The sequence below is a fragment of the Neodiprion fabricii genome, chromosome 3 (assembly GCF_021155785.1).
Source record: "Neodiprion fabricii isolate iyNeoFabr1 chromosome 3, iyNeoFabr1.1, whole genome shotgun sequence".
NCBI classification, from domain to species: Eukaryota; Metazoa; Arthropoda; class Insecta; order Hymenoptera; family Diprionidae; genus Neodiprion; species Neodiprion fabricii.
The window spans coordinates 1,560,762-1,575,986 of record NC_060241.1 but is presented as its reverse complement, the minus strand read 5'-3'; the positions used below and the strand labels follow the sequence as shown (position 1 = coordinate 1,575,986).

Sequence of the window (15,225 nt, the reverse complement as noted above, 5' to 3'; positions counted from 1 at the left end):
TCAAAAATTTACACGTCCTAGCCTAATCACAGTTTATTTACAATTTCAAATGATCTTTGTTACTTCTTATAAGCCCAAAAAACCACTTAGTAACACGTTTTAGCCAGAATGATCGAGTTATGTTTTTTTTTATCAATTTTACATCCGCCATATTGAAATTCAGACTTCAGATTCGTGATAGGCGGCCCCAAAGAAACCCCCGAGTAACAAAATTCAGGCCTAAAATATTGAGTTGAAAAATGTATGACTGAAAGCGTGTACCTTTACTCGACTAACACACATTACACATCTTCGTAAAGTCGATGCAAAAGTCGGATCACTGGCGACGCTAGTGGTGAAAAAAAAAAGTAAAAAAAAAATAAACCTAACGCCCACGATGACTGTGACAAGTTTTTTCAATTCTCCCATTTGAGTTCGGTCTCCGTGGGTCAGCTGTCAGCCTTATTGCATCGGTTTGATTTTTTTTCCACCAGATGGCGCGTATTGCAAAGCGACAATACCAATAGAAGGATACAGAAGGAAGGAGAAAAAAGAGAGAGTGACGGAAAGAGGAGAGAGATTCTCTCTTTCCCGACTGTCTGCAGCAATCGTCCCACCTGCAATGCCTATAGACACGCGTACCTATTTGTCCTCCTACGTAGAGACGGTCCACCGGGGTAGGGAGGGGGTGTGCTATCAGTATTTATGACATGCTAATCCCCAGTTACGAATTCTGCGACGACGCGGATGAATGCGCGCGCGGTGTTCGCGTCGAAAATGCCGATAGCACGAGATGGAATTAACCTGCAGTAAAAGCTACTCTGCCCTGGTACATGCCGCGCCATTCTATTTCATTCCATGCCATGCCATGCCATGTTCCGTTCTGCTCTGCAGGTTTCGTTTGCCATTGTACAAGGAGCAGAGTCGGTCGTTCGGAAACGCGGCCTTGCTTATATTCTCCGGTAGGTTCCAAGATAAGCAAGAGAAAGGGAAGAAGAAGAAAGAGGAGGTAGAGGAGAAGGAGGAAAGTTATATTTGATGAATACAGATCAATGTCTTCCCGCATTTCCCGTCCCATTCCTCAGCCTTTCCGATCATCCGGTTACTTCTTTATATCTTTTTCTCTCTGTCTCTCTTGAAACTTGATCCAGAGTTTCATCCTTTTTCACTTCATCAATATTCTCAAGCTCGTGATAGAAGGTAAAAAAATAAATAAATAAATAAAAATAAACGTGAAAACAAATAAAAAGGGCACGAAGAGGTTACCACACGGCGGGTTCAACCTCATTGGTTGTGATTATAGTCACACATTTCAAAGTAACTACATATCCAGGGTACGCGTAGGTGTAGTTCATCGGATGTAATTCTGATACTAAATGTCGGAACGAATCAGATCAAGAAATAATAAAATATACCAGAAGAGAACGATCATCATTGTCAATTCATAACAAGCACTGACTATCATTGATCGAATCAAACGAGATAGTCCGCGGGTGAGTTGATTCAAAACGACGAGTTCATTGGTAAAATACCAGACGAACGACCATCTCAATCCATTGACGAACTTTGGACACTGACAATAACGGCGGTATAAACGTAACTCAGGTTTCGTTTTTTCAAAGTGATATCACGACGCGGAGAGACCATGACCGTACATCTTTGATGTAGGCTTGACTTCGCTGAGAGGATACTGCGCGAAGTCCTTGGCGTAGTTTTGAGGACTCCTTTGAGGAAGTGCGATCGAGGCAATGTCAAATCGGCCAATAATAACACCCGTTTCATACCGTTGAAGTCAGTGTCGCAGTTTGTCAGGATGGTCAAGTCATTCACCCATTAATTTCGATGAACTGTTCAGACCGTCGATGCAGGTTAACCGTCAGACCTTCTCGACTGATCTATCGGATGATCTACGCAGATTGTGACCGTGATCGATAATTTTACATGGTTCTTGTGAAGTGTGTTTCAAACGTCTGGTACTATCGCGTGCTTTTTCTATCATTAACCTAATAATAAATGTTCGTAATAAATGACCCTGATTAATACAGAGGATTCGTTGCCTCAATCACATGTTTCATTGATCACTGTATACAGGAATCTTTTAGTGGCAAACCATATACGGTATTATATATGACGTGATAACCATCAAGAATAAGAAGCTTGCACTACGACGACCACAACAATCATCATCATCATCATCATCATCATCGGCAGTAGCATCAACGGCAGCGGCAGCGGCAGAGAATATAACCGTAAATCTTTATTTATCAAACGCAAATGTTATACGACTCGAATCATCAACACTCGTCCAAAGCAAGCGTTGTTTGTACAGGTAGAGACGCGTAGTTATATCATACCAAAAGATTTTTGCCGTTATATACATAACTCGAGAAGCCAAGAGATCAAAAAATTTGAACTTTGCTTTTTCATTATACTTGTTATCCTACTTTTCACCATCGACTCATCGTGAATGGCGAAAATTCAATATTTACAAAACGTAAGAAAATATTGAAATCTTTTTTTTTTTTTGGCATCATACGTCAATCTCCCTCAAACCCGACCATTAGCAAAAAAAAAGAAAAAAAAGGCAAAGATAGAATAATAAATTCGTTTCTTAACATTTTCTCGCAGGCGTAGGTACAAATAAAGGCATAAACAATTGTTACGTAATCGAAACTTTTCAACGTCAAAGCATTCGCTAAATGCGAAAAAAAAGAAACATCTAAAAAAAAAAAAAAGTGGAAACCACGCAGTTACATTACATATAATACCGTGCACGTGAAAAACGAGTATCGTCATTCACGACGATATTATAGATATTGCACAGAACCTAGAAATCCACATCTATCCACGTAGTTGCAGCATTTTGGGTAATTGATTCGCCGAGAAAATCGAAAGAAATTGGAAAGAGAGAGAGAGCGAGAGAGAGAGAGTGTACGGCTCATGTATACATCGCGTAGACACAAATATCCTGATAAATATAATCAACGATGATTATATTTGCGGGTGAATAGCTGCATCCGAACGCTATATATCATGTGCCATATATCATACCTCGTACCATAGAGCACCATGCATTACAGATATTGTACATTAGATTACATGTATGGGGCGATCCACCTAAACTCAAACGGTCCTCTGATCCTCTGCGTTATCTACGATTTTGCTGACAGTTTTTTTTGTTTTCAAACCCCAAGAATCCGAAACACAAGTTTTTTTACAAGAAAATGATGGGCATGAAAAATCTACGCGATATAGTATCAATAACGACTACACGGCGCGTAATGACTAAAAGGCGAATGATCTGCAGAGTGGGATTTGGGGGGGGGGGGGGGGGGGGGGTTGATGGGACGCGTATAAAAAAAAGAGGAAGTCAAGATAAGAGGGTGGAGGTGGAGGTGGAGGCGGAGGCGGAGGCGGCGGCGGCGAGGGGTTAGAAGAGGCACTCATGTTTATATGCATTGTATTGCTAAAACCCTTTTAACCGAATTACATTTAGCGATTCTAGTGCCGCCGCCGTCTTCGTCCTCGTTCCCGTCGTCGTCGTCCTCCTCCTCGCGAACGTCGTCGGGCTTCTCGCGTCGCGAAGGATGCGGCGAGGAAATGCCGGGTATACGACATACGCGCGATACCCATACCTGCCTCTGACATACATACATGTATGCGCACGTATTGTGGATGTATAAAGGAGAGACGGAGCAGGACTGTAAGGAGATGGAAGCGACGGCGATGCGCGGAAGGAAGCTAGACGAGAAACTGTTCGTATGGAAGAGAGCCGAGTTTTCCTCTCCTCTCCTCTCCTCTCCTCTCCCCGGCGCTCCTCCACCACCACCTCTCATCTCTCTCGGCCTTCCGCAGGATCTTCCTCCACCCTCTACGCCGTCCTCGCGACGCGACGCGCGGGGAAGTTGGAAGGCATCTCTGATTCTCTGGGTAAACAAGTGCTTAGGTGATTCACTGCTTGCTCGATTCTATCGCAGTAGGTAGGTAGGTAGGTAGGTAGGTGGGTAGGTGGGTAGGTATGCGGAATGGAATATATACACACACACACCCACGTGTATGTACATACATATATATATACATATATATATGCTCTTACGTGCATACGTGTGCGTGTAACACGCGTGAGCGTAGAGATGTGTGCAGACGGTACCAACGCGTTACGCCGGGCGTCCTCATCGTTTGTTTCCAGACGCCAGACGCCATTGCGGTTTCAATCTACGTATCGCGTATGTGTTGAGATGCGCTACATCCTACCGGTGACGTTGTTATACTCAAGTATAATGTACGTAAATAATGCAATAACGATGAATGTAACACGACTCGACGAGAAATATGAAAAGTAAAATTAAAAGGAAAATCGTTGCATTAACTGTGATATCAATATGTGGGGAATCCCGTGCGAACCCGATCAACCTCCAACCCTGATCACTTTTGATTTTCTGCAAAAAAAAAAAATTTGCAAACGGAAATAACAAAACCAAGCGAAAGAATGTATTACAACGTGTGTATCGATGCTGCTTGGAAAAGAAGTTTGCGGTAAAATAATAAGATATTCGTTATGTCATTCCGTAAAATGATGAGTAAAATTAGAAACGCGTGTACAATATAAAAAGAAGGGAGCAGGAGCAGCTTCTGTACGGGATCAGGTACTATACTTACAATTAGATATAAAAACGAGGGTCCTTTTAGCCGGATTATATTTGCTTAACCCCCGCGAGTTATCTCTCGTGTTTGGCACGTATGCCTGTACACATACATATATATATACATGTATACCTATACGCACACATATGTGTATATCCATACGCACATATGTATGTACGCATATATATACACAGGCGAAAGAATAGCGCGGATAAACGATTCTCATCACTTTTCCCTCACTCATGATTCCGATTCACCACCACCACCACACATCACGTGCACCTATCCAGTAGATGGATAATAGGAATGGCCATATATGTACCTACTCTCGTATACCGATATAAATTTTCAGCGGCGCGGGCTTACGAGAAAGAAAACAAATTTTGCGGAAAAAAGCTCGAAATTCCTCGATCTTAAGGTGTACGTTAAAATGTAAATTGATAAGTGAAACAAACGGTTTTTGATTATTTTTTTTTTTTTTTTTTCAACCGACAATAATTATCATTTGATAACTTTTTGTGTTTCGATGTTTTTGTTTTTTCTATTTTGTTTTTTCGCGCATCAATTATCACGAATTGTACAAATCAAACCCCAAATTTGAATCGGGAAATCGTTGCAACGTTCTGTCAGGTAATTTTTTTTGCCATAATTTACCGTTCAAACGAGTAAAATAATTCACTCGAACAGCAAATTCAAGTGTTAATACAACCGGAGCAAGAAAATGTACTCAACCCCCTGAGTCACACGTTATTGTGCCGAGTAAACTTTAGTAGCATGACAGTATTCTATGATATTTGGGGTTGCCGATCACGAATCTGAAATTAGATTTTGAAAATTCAAGCTGATGGATCTGTTATGGTTAACGAGAATTTAAAAATAGATCGAATCCGATCAAAAAACTCTAGGCAGTGGTTTTCGGGATCGTTGATTGGATTCGCCGTGCTGTGTTTTCAAAATTTGATTACAGATTCGTAATCATGCAAAACACGTATACGCGTAGAGGGGTAACTTTCTCGTAAATCAACTATTCCTTCAATATCCACGATTTTTTTTGTAATCAATTTTATCGCAACAATTACCGTCGAGTATCAAAAACCTGTTTGTTACACTACCGGAAACATCAAAAAACGGCAAATATAAATATCTTTTCAAAAGTTCTCTAAAGATCAATAAAATAAAAAAAAAAAAAGGTTCTAAAAATGTTGATAAGAATACAAATACCGCTGCGACTCAAGCCGTTAATTCTTGATTCTTTCACATACGATTATAAATCTTACAATGTTGCATTACTGTGCGGGGGATGTACGAGGAACGAATACGGCCCTGCATCGAGTTGGCTCGCGCACACCTCGCGGCAGAGGCCGTCGTCATTAGCGCTAACAAGGTTACCACCACCCCCCCCCCCCCCCCCTTGGGGGGTGAAAAGCGCCCCCAGTCTACGCTGCGGAATATACAGATATACCTGCCTTACCGGCTAGAATCGCCGCCAACGTCGTCCCTAGAACAAGAAGAGAGAGCGAGAGAGAGAGAGAGAAGGAGAGAGAAAAGGAAGGGATAATAAGATCTGCGACAATCAACCCAGCGACGAGGACGACGTCGACGATACGCGAAGCAGTCGTTGTCAGAGGGAACAAACGGGCGACGTCCGCCACGTTAAATGTCCGTATGCCGTGCCTGCGCAAAGTCAACCCCATTCTCGTCGTTCCAGTGCAGCGTCGATTCCAATAGTTGGACCTAACTTCTTCTATCTCTGTCGTCTCTACATACATGCACGTACACTTGGGGACGATGAATCTGAGACTGCTGATTTTTTTTACACCGGACAGTTACGTTGGCAACGCGGAGAAACCTACAGCGCCACTGTCGGCCGAACGCGAAACGAACTCGATCTCAATAAGCGTGACATAACCAATGACCGTCGAATCTAACCTTGGAATACCGCGGGGATGATTACTTGTTGGATTGACACGTCAATTCTAAGGTTAGATTCGACGGTCATGGGTTATGTTACGTTTATTGAGATCGAGTTTGTTTCGCGATCGGCCGACTTTGGCGCTGTAGGTTTTTCTGTGTTGCCAACGTAACTGTCTGGTGTAAAAAAATTATCCGTCTCAGATTCATCGCTTCCAAGCGTACACCGGACGGTATCGACTATTCTTTTTTCAATATTCACGACTAAAATATTGTTCCAAATGACGGAAAAATCAGTGTACTGATAATATCAGAACGTATTTCTGTAGGGAATTGAACGCTAGATAAAAAAAACGATTCTTATCATTTTACGGTAAATCTACTCTTTCAAAAGTTATCTGAGGTTCTTTTCATCACAATTAAAAGAAGGGATCGATTTCACAGGAGTTTCGCGAAATTATTAAACCACCGTCTTTGTCTTTCGTTGCAAGAATACAATTTTTTTTCCGTACGTCCGGCTAAACTTTTACAAATCATCTACTCGTCTGTACACACGCTTGTTGTTAAGAAAACATAAATTCACTGGCTCGGTTGGCTATAATCATCGTTAATCGTCTGATACATCATTTTTATACATATAATAACGAATTTGTGGAAAGTTTGTTAATTTTCTATATACAGAGAAATCTTCACGGATAATACCTATGATACCACGTTCTTTTAGAAATAGCAAGACATATTTTTCAATCCGTACGTTTATTTATTCGAATTGATATATAATAAGTATTCCGCACCCGTTCGGAAGATGATTCACGAATTGATTCACAAGTCAGCGATTCTTCATAATTCGAATAATTCATTTTCGTGAAGGTTACCCCTCTACGCGTAGGTATACATGTTTTACATGAATAACAAGTCTTTGGATTCCCTGATTACGAATCTGAAATCAGATTTTCAAAACTCATTACGGCGGATCCAATCAGTGACTCCAAAAACCTTTAAACAGAGTTTTATCTACCGGATTCGATCAAAATCGAAATTTTCGTCCTCCATATCGGATCCGCGATCTTGAATTTTTGACATCTGCTTTCAGATTCGTAATCAGCGTCCCCAAAAACCAGAGAATGCCATCTTGTCATCAAAATTTGACTCGGCACATTAAAGTATAACTCAAAGGGTTAAACACCCCCATAGATTCTTAAAAGCGCACAGATATGATCTCGACTCGAGGATAATTGGGATTTGGGATTCAGAGGTTCCGGCGTAAGTGTGATAAATGAACGGGTAAGTTGGGCGAGTCGGCCTGCAGCAGCAGCATCATCATCCGGTAAATATAAATGGCTATAGATCATGGCTGCACGGATCGAGAGTTGGAGAGTGGCCGAATCACCGTGAAGAGCTGTTCCAGTTCGGTCGGCAGCAGACGCCGAGCGAGTTAGTCGAAGGTGGTTCCTCCCATCCCATCCCATCCCATCCCATCTCATTCCATTCCATCCCAGGCTCGCAGTTCCCGAAGGAGAGGCGATAGTTGATTGTGTGTAAGTGGTTGAAGCCGGGCGCGAGAGCGAGAAGGACGAGAGAGGGAGGAGTGGGAGAAGAGGGTGAAGAGGGTGAAGAGGGTGATGGCGAGGGGGAGGGAGGGAGGGAGGCGTGGGATCAGCAGTCGGGAGCTGGAAGGAGCTAACCGCATCCTAATCAACGTAAAATGGCGCCGGGAACAGAGGCTCCTGAGGTCACGCCGCCATTGTTGATCGCCCTCCCTCCACCACTCCACTCCACTCCACTCCACTCCACTCCACTCCACTCTACTCCACATCGGCATCAACCCCCCTCCCCTCGGTTATATCATACAGCCAAACACACAAACACACACAGCATTACAGACAAGATATCTCTGTACAGTTATACGCAGGGTGATTCGGGTTAAACGCTAAGGGTTATATTTATACGTGTAAGATATATACACATATATATGTGCGTGTGTGTGTGTACGTATGTGTATATTTCTCAAAGCGTTGATATGCACAGCAGATTTTACCTCTCCCATCCTACGAGAGTTATACAATTATCATTAAATCTCCGCTACTTATGTCCAAGTTGTTGAATGATTAAGAGTCTGGGATATTAGACCGAGAGAGGTTTGATTCACGGTGGTTTGGAGAGTAAAAAAAAAAAAAAAATCTCATCGATTATACCGAAGTACGAGAATGAGCATACAAGTAGTATATAATTCCTTGGACAAAATTGATTCCGACGAATGCAACGACTTTAAGAAAAAAGAGTATATTGAAGAAAGAAATTTCGATATGCTTACAAAGTGATTCATTCACGCGAGAAAACGAAGCAAGAATCGAATTGTTACATCGATCAGAATGATTGAATATATAGCACGTACGATTACGACATGTAGTTATGGTGAAAATTTTCATACAGTTCGGAAAGATTGTTTATTCAAGCGATGAAACTGTCGAAATAAGGTGCGTATGTACGTTAATATTCTTGTAATACGCAAGTGGCGAGATTCTTCGCGTACGTTACGTCAGCCCCCCCGTCTTGACAAAATCGATCTTTACAAAGACTGTAAGTCAGTAAATCGTTAGTAAAGATTAAGATGAAAAAGCGTTTCGCACATCAGCACAATATTGTTTCATCAGATTTGAGAGTAGGTATGTATATATACATATATATATATACATATACACGTTTATATCGTCAATGTAAATTCATTCCCCCACACATGAAATAATAATATATTGTCTGAAAAATTTTTAGAGAGTCATCGAATTTGCCTAATTGGTTGTAAAACGAGCTGTTATACCTGTCTCTTTCTTTCCTTATTTCTGCCGATTTTCTGTCCCCCACTATTTTTTTTATTTATTTATTCATTTTTTTTTTTTTTTTTTTTTTTCAACAACAAAACAAATATCCTCGATCTAGTACGTATAACGTATACCAGTTAATGCGTATAAAAACTAGTCATGCGAGTTAAACGAGTACCTGCACCTATTACGTGGACATTTTTTTACCCACGCGTATATATAATAATCATCATACGCGCGTACACATGTCTGCAATTTTTTACATTATCCTTTAGTGCCTACTCGCAACGATTCAAAGTTAAGATCTCTCGAGAAACTCACGAGATATCGGCAAAAAAATATATGATATATTATATATGTATATGGGACGATAGTGATAATCGGTTTGTCGTACAAGGTGCGCAAAGATTTCGATAAACCGAATTAGCATATTTGAATTCGAATAAAGAATTTTAACCCGCAGAGGGTTATTTACGAAATATATGCTCCGTAACGTACGTAACAATTTGTTTAACCGTCAAATTGCATATTTACTCAAGTAATACGCGTGATGTAGGCAGGTATGTATTATACGTCGGATTAAAATTAAAAAGTGGGTTAGAGGTATAATGTTAAAATGTAAAAATGAAAATATGTGCTGTATATGTACAGTATATGTATAAACATGTGATTGCCCGTCTCTACGACGAATGAAAATAAAATAAAGAAACGAAGACTTTGGAAAAAATATTGACGAGAAAATAGCACGTATGGGAAAAAGGTTTGAATGAGAAAATTTCACTCGGTAGATTGATTTCGACCTTCTGAGTCACGTATCTTGCACTGTACATGGATACATATGTGAATCACGACGTATGAATGCGCAGTAAAAATGACTCTACGAAATTTACATGTACGAAACATAGCGGTGATTTCTATTTATACATGGCAATATACATGTATGTATATACAATATACATGTTTCAGTCGACAAGAATCCAAATGGTACGAAACAAGCCAATTTCACTATAGTCGCCGAGTGGCGTCGGATTGTTAGGGGGGAAGGGAGGGAATTTCTGCACCTGAATAACAAGTCTATTTCAGTCGATATATTAGCGCGGGGTGATATTTCTCTTACTTTCATTTCCCTTTTCTTTTTTTTTTCACCATTGTATCGTTTTGTTTTTTTTTTTTTTTTTTGTTTGTTTCGCTATACCGACACCAGCGCACAGAGTCGGGGACGAACAGAGAGTCTAGCGGGGTATAGTAAAAGGGGATGAGGCAGACGGTTCGAATCACAGAAAATTACATCGCATAAAAATTCAGTCTCAAGTGGGGTGTATAACCCGATCCACGGTCCCCCTCCTGCACACTTGCCCGGTAAACGGTTCATTTCACAAGAAGCAACGCTCAGATCGGATCGCATCGGACCCCCCCCCCCCCCCCCCTATATATATATATAACAGGCAGTCGCGAGAGGCATGATGAAATTTTACGACTTTGTACGTTTAGCGTGTTTGTATAATAATAAATGCGGTGTAGGAGAAAGAAAGATTTTCTCTACGCTATACGATTAACCCTTTGGTCCACCATCCTGAACTTTTTAAATCCCGTTTCAGATTCGTTATCAGCTACTCCGAATACTTGTAATTTATGTAAAACATGTACACGCGTAGAGGGGTAACCTTCTCGTAAACGAATTATTCCTTCAATTTTCACGATTTTTTCAATCAATTTGTTTCTAACAATATTAATTTACAGTATATCGCAATAATTACTCTCGAGTATTGAAAACCTCTTCAGCAATGACATTCGTATCAATATTGTGTGATCAGGAATTATGCGACAACATCGATATCATGTAAAAAAAAACTTAATCTGAGCAAATTCGAAGGACACAAGCTAATTGTAAGATGTGAATAACTAGACGACGGATTGTATCATTATAACGTTCAGTTATTAAATTCTGATGTTTTTAATCCAATTCTTAAGTTTAAGGACAAAATTTTACAGACCTAAGTTATCTCTGAAGTTAATAAAAATGAATTTACCTAAGTGTGCAGTCATATTTACGCATCATCGCTGTACTATAATGCAAGATTCCCGGAATGTTTTCCAAACAGAGTTTGGAGATCTGCTCAGTGAGAAAAATAAGCCCAAGATTATTAGAATCAGATAAAAAAAAAAAAAAAACGTCAGATTTCATTCATTTCGAAGATTCTGTTTATGCAACCGTTTTCCGATTGCCGCATTATTCAATTTTATGAATAAATAGGAATGTCACGCGACAGTTAAACTGTGGTAAAAAATTACTCACCGCTGAATCACGAAGCATTTCGGTTCTTAGATGATTGACCTCCTGCATCCTCGCCAAACTGCATCTGGTACTGGACATCAGATCCGGCACAAGCACAAACACAAACAAACTCACACACGTGACACTGCACTGCTGCAACAGGGTTGAAAAAAAAGGTCGAATAAGTAAATTGATTGCGAGTTGATTGGCAGCGGGTAGGGGAAAAGGAACCGACTCTACCGACCGTCAGTGACCGAATGAAACGAACGCGCGAATCGCCGAGCGACGGTCGATGAGCAACTAACGTTGCCGGCCATTTTCTTAACCGACGCCACTCATGAGAGGCAGTTTAACTGAGAACCTCTGCTAAATATATATATATATAAACTGCTAGTTTTACAAACGTAGGGATATTAACGGGTGCTTGAAACTTGCGGTATTCTTATATGCCGACTCGATTTTACACTGAGATCCCATAAGAAGAGTCTGCAACTGCTGTTGTCGAATAACCCCTAAAACGCCCCGACCCATCGAACCATTACGCAAAGAAACCTGTAGGATTAGGAGTGTTCACGTATCTTCGGTCAACGCTAAAAGTGAGACAAGTCGACTGCTCGGAAGATGACGTGAACGTAGAACGAGGAGAAAAACAAAGGGAGAACAGACAAGTCGACGTCTTACCGACGGTCGACAAAGAAAGACGGACTGATGCAAAGCGCGTCACGTGTTTCGTTCGACGTGAGTCGTCCGATACACACAACAGAATAATAATGATAATAACGTGGGGAAAAAACTGGGAGGATGCGGTACGTACGACTTTCCGTTGCGCTGTTGCCCGAGTGTTGTTATTGTTCGTTGTCCTTTTGCCGAGTGATCGATCATCCCGCGGATTTAGTTACGCGTTCATAGGACTCGTGGATATGCGAATATACGACTGTTACGATAAATAGGATGAAAACGATTGAGGGAAAGGTCGTCATTCTCGGTGCACAGGGTGAGAAAATCTTGTGATAACAAATAAGCTGTTCAATAAACCGTAAACAACCTGTTCATTTATTCAAAATCGGTGCAAACCGACACTCCGAGGCTAATCGTATAAATTAAGAATTTCTTCTCTCTATCTTACGCTGTTGGAATTAATTGATTATCGATTATACGATACTTTGGCTGAGATGAAATTTTGAACTCGAGAACTTCTCATAACCTACGAAGCAAAACAAAAACATCAAAGAACGAAATCAGCTGTTTCGACACTCGTGACGTAAAATAAGTACCATCTCTCAAGATGATGCAACTCTGAGAGCTTTGACCTGATTATTTAATCTTCGCTTTTCATACGATATTAATAATAACGAAAGCGCTTGTTTTTATTCCTTTCTTACTCCTCTACCGTTTCTCTTCTCTCGTGGAACCATTATGGAAACTTGAAGTACACCGTACTGTATAGATTTATCGCTTTTTCTCCTTACTATCCTTGCTGCTATTTCCACTAATTAGTTATCTGTTACTTTGAGGTGTGGGAAAAACGATGGTAATCTGTCGTTACATCACAAAGATGTTCAACCGTCGCATCTCCCCGACAATCGGAGCTGCGTTTTACAGCTGCAACATCAACTTGGAACGCGTCAAAGTGAAGCTGCAGGTAATATCCCACTGCCTAAACGTCGTTAGCCGCAATCGTGGTTCAAAACATGCGTCAAATCCAAACAAACTAGTCTGAAAAAACATTCTTAAACGAAGCCAAATTCTTTCTAAAACCCGCTAAATATTTCATTTCAGATATGGGATACAGCCGGTCAGGAAAGGTTCAGATCCATGGCGCCGATGTATTACAGAAACGCCAACGTGGCGCTGCTGGTGTTTGACCTGACGAAGCACAGCTCTTTCAATGAGATTAAATCCTGGGTGATGGAGCTGAAGAGGAATGTGGACAAGACGATGGTACTGGTCCTGGTTGGAAACAAGAGCGACCTGGTGAGCCAGAGGATGGTGGACGCGGAGGAGGCGAGCCAGTACGCGACAAGCATAGGAGCCAGCTACCACGAGACGTCGGCTGTTTGCGACGACGGAGGTGTGGAGAGCGTCTTTGTCGCAGCTGCGAGAGGCCTGTCCGACCTCAGCGAAGAGAACCACGAGCACCTAAACAGCCTGAGGATCAACGACTCGATCAGGTCTATTCTCAACAGCGACGATCAACCCGCCAGTCCATCCAGCGAAGACTGCTGTCTGGCTGACAGGAGCATAGCTCACGGTATACACGAAAAACCTCACATGTGCTGCTAGTGACGGATGAATAACGAGCGTTAAAATTTTCACAACTACTTGGAGTAATACTGAGAATCGGAGAGGAGTTATCCCGCTCTAATCGTTAGACTCGCTCCAAATCATGCGGTTTCTTTTCTTACTTACATTTGTTTTTTTTTTTTTTTTTTATCCGTTTTCATTCGCTGTTTCTCTTCCATCTCCATTTCTTCCATTTTTTGCTAGCGTTGTTTATTACAGTTTAATTATTCTTGCTCATTACTTCATCTAGCAACCGATATATATATATATATATATTGACAATAAAAAATATCTAGGATATTTTTTTGTATTTTAGCAAGAAAATCACTAAGCTTTGTGTGATCTATAATTACGAACGATGAGTCATTAGATACGCGTAACTTGTACTGATTAAGCGTAAGTTCAATTTTAACAAAACAAAAAAGAGAATTTGTGTCTACGAGGGAAAAAAAAAATATACAAATATCCGAAAAAAACGAAGCAAAAATTATTGCGACTGACATTTGTAAGAAAAATTTATACAGATATTTCAATAATAAGGATAGGGTAAGTTGAAGAATCTAAGTGCATCTGTATATAATTGTTAACTGTTAGAAAATTATAAGTTTAATCTGTTAAAATATCTAGTCTATAAAATTGGTGAATTCGATTATTGGTCAACTTGGAAGATGAAAAAAATTGTTTTAAACTGTTCCAAGTTTTCTTTTTTTTAAACTACTTTTTATCGTGCTCAAATCATATCGAGGCACTAACAATATATAACGTTGAAGAAAAATGTACAAATATTATACATATATATACTAGTAAATTGCGTTAAGTATAATCATCGATTAACACCTCGATGAAAGAATTGAACTAAAGAAAAATCGTTGTATTATTACTTTTTGACGAATCAATAGCGCGGTTATTTAGAAAATCGAAACGAAGCTAGTAACGTAAAGCTGATGATTTCAGGGTTAAAAAAAAAGTAACATTACTCACTATTTTCACTGCCCCTTTGTCTTTTTACCATTCTAGAATTTTTACGTCAACTTTATATAATACATACGTCGTTTCTATTTTACATTGTTTTCCATGATCCGCGTAATATTATGAGGATAGTATTAACCTTTCTGTTTTATATGTGTGTGTGTATATATATATATATATATATATATTGTATAGTGCACCATTTCCACTGACTAATAGGTTCAATAAATACATTACATATACTTGCAATGCAACAACTGTACAGACTTTGATACCAAAAAAACAACAAAAAAAATAAATAAAATAAAGAAAGAAACGTATGTAAGTGTATGGATGAATAAATTT

General features: G+C 40.2%; 2 protein-coding genes across 6 annotated transcripts in view; one reads left to right on the top strand and one right to left on the bottom strand.

Annotated features, from left to right (window-relative positions):
* Positions 1–12,210, bottom strand: part of LOC124177662 — a 67,244-nt gene extending 55,034 nt beyond the window's left edge. For 2 of the 4 annotated variants that reach the window (XM_046560287.1, XM_046560288.1), the window contains exon 1: positions 11,650–12,210. The gene's annotated coding sequence lies outside the window, so the exon portion shown is untranslated. The remainder of the gene's footprint in view (positions 1–11,649) is intronic. The other 2 variants (XM_046560290.1, XM_046560289.1) reach the window with 2 other exon arrangements.
* A 206-nt stretch (positions 12,211–12,416) lies between these two features.
* LOC124177664 (ras-related protein Rab-31) lies at positions 12,417–15,209 on the top strand. 2 transcript variants are annotated; one of them, XM_046560297.1, is made up of 3 exons: positions 12,417–12,622; positions 13,143–13,270; positions 13,408–15,209. In XM_046560297.1, exons 1-3 carry the CDS (start codon positions 12,580–12,582, stop codon positions 13,909–13,911), a joined length of 675 nt encoding a protein of 224 aa, XP_046416253.1. In that variant the 5' UTR covers positions 12,417–12,579; the 3' UTR covers positions 13,912–15,209. The 2 variants fall into 2 exon arrangements, with proteins under 2 accessions (XP_046416253.1, XP_046416254.1); XM_046560298.1 differs by lacking the exon at positions 12,417–12,622 and adding an exon at positions 12,665–13,064.
* The last annotated feature ends 16 nt before the right edge of the window (positions 15,210–15,225 follow it).

What these genes read in the sequence shown, in the direction of transcription:
- LOC124177664 (XM_046560297.1), top strand. Translation starts at nt 12,580, where the DNA reads ATGAAAACGATTGAGGGAAAGGTCGTCATTCTCGGTGCACAGG. An exon ending in CGTCATTCTCGGTGCACAGG is followed by an intron (nt 12,623 to 13,142) that starts GTGAGAAAATCT and finishes TGTTACTTTGAG; the next exon opens with GTGTGGGAAAAACGATGGTA. An exon ending in GCGTCAAAGTGAAGCTGCAG is followed by an intron (nt 13,271 to 13,407) that starts GTAATATCCCAC and finishes ATTTCATTTCAG; the next exon opens with ATATGGGATACAGCCGGTCA.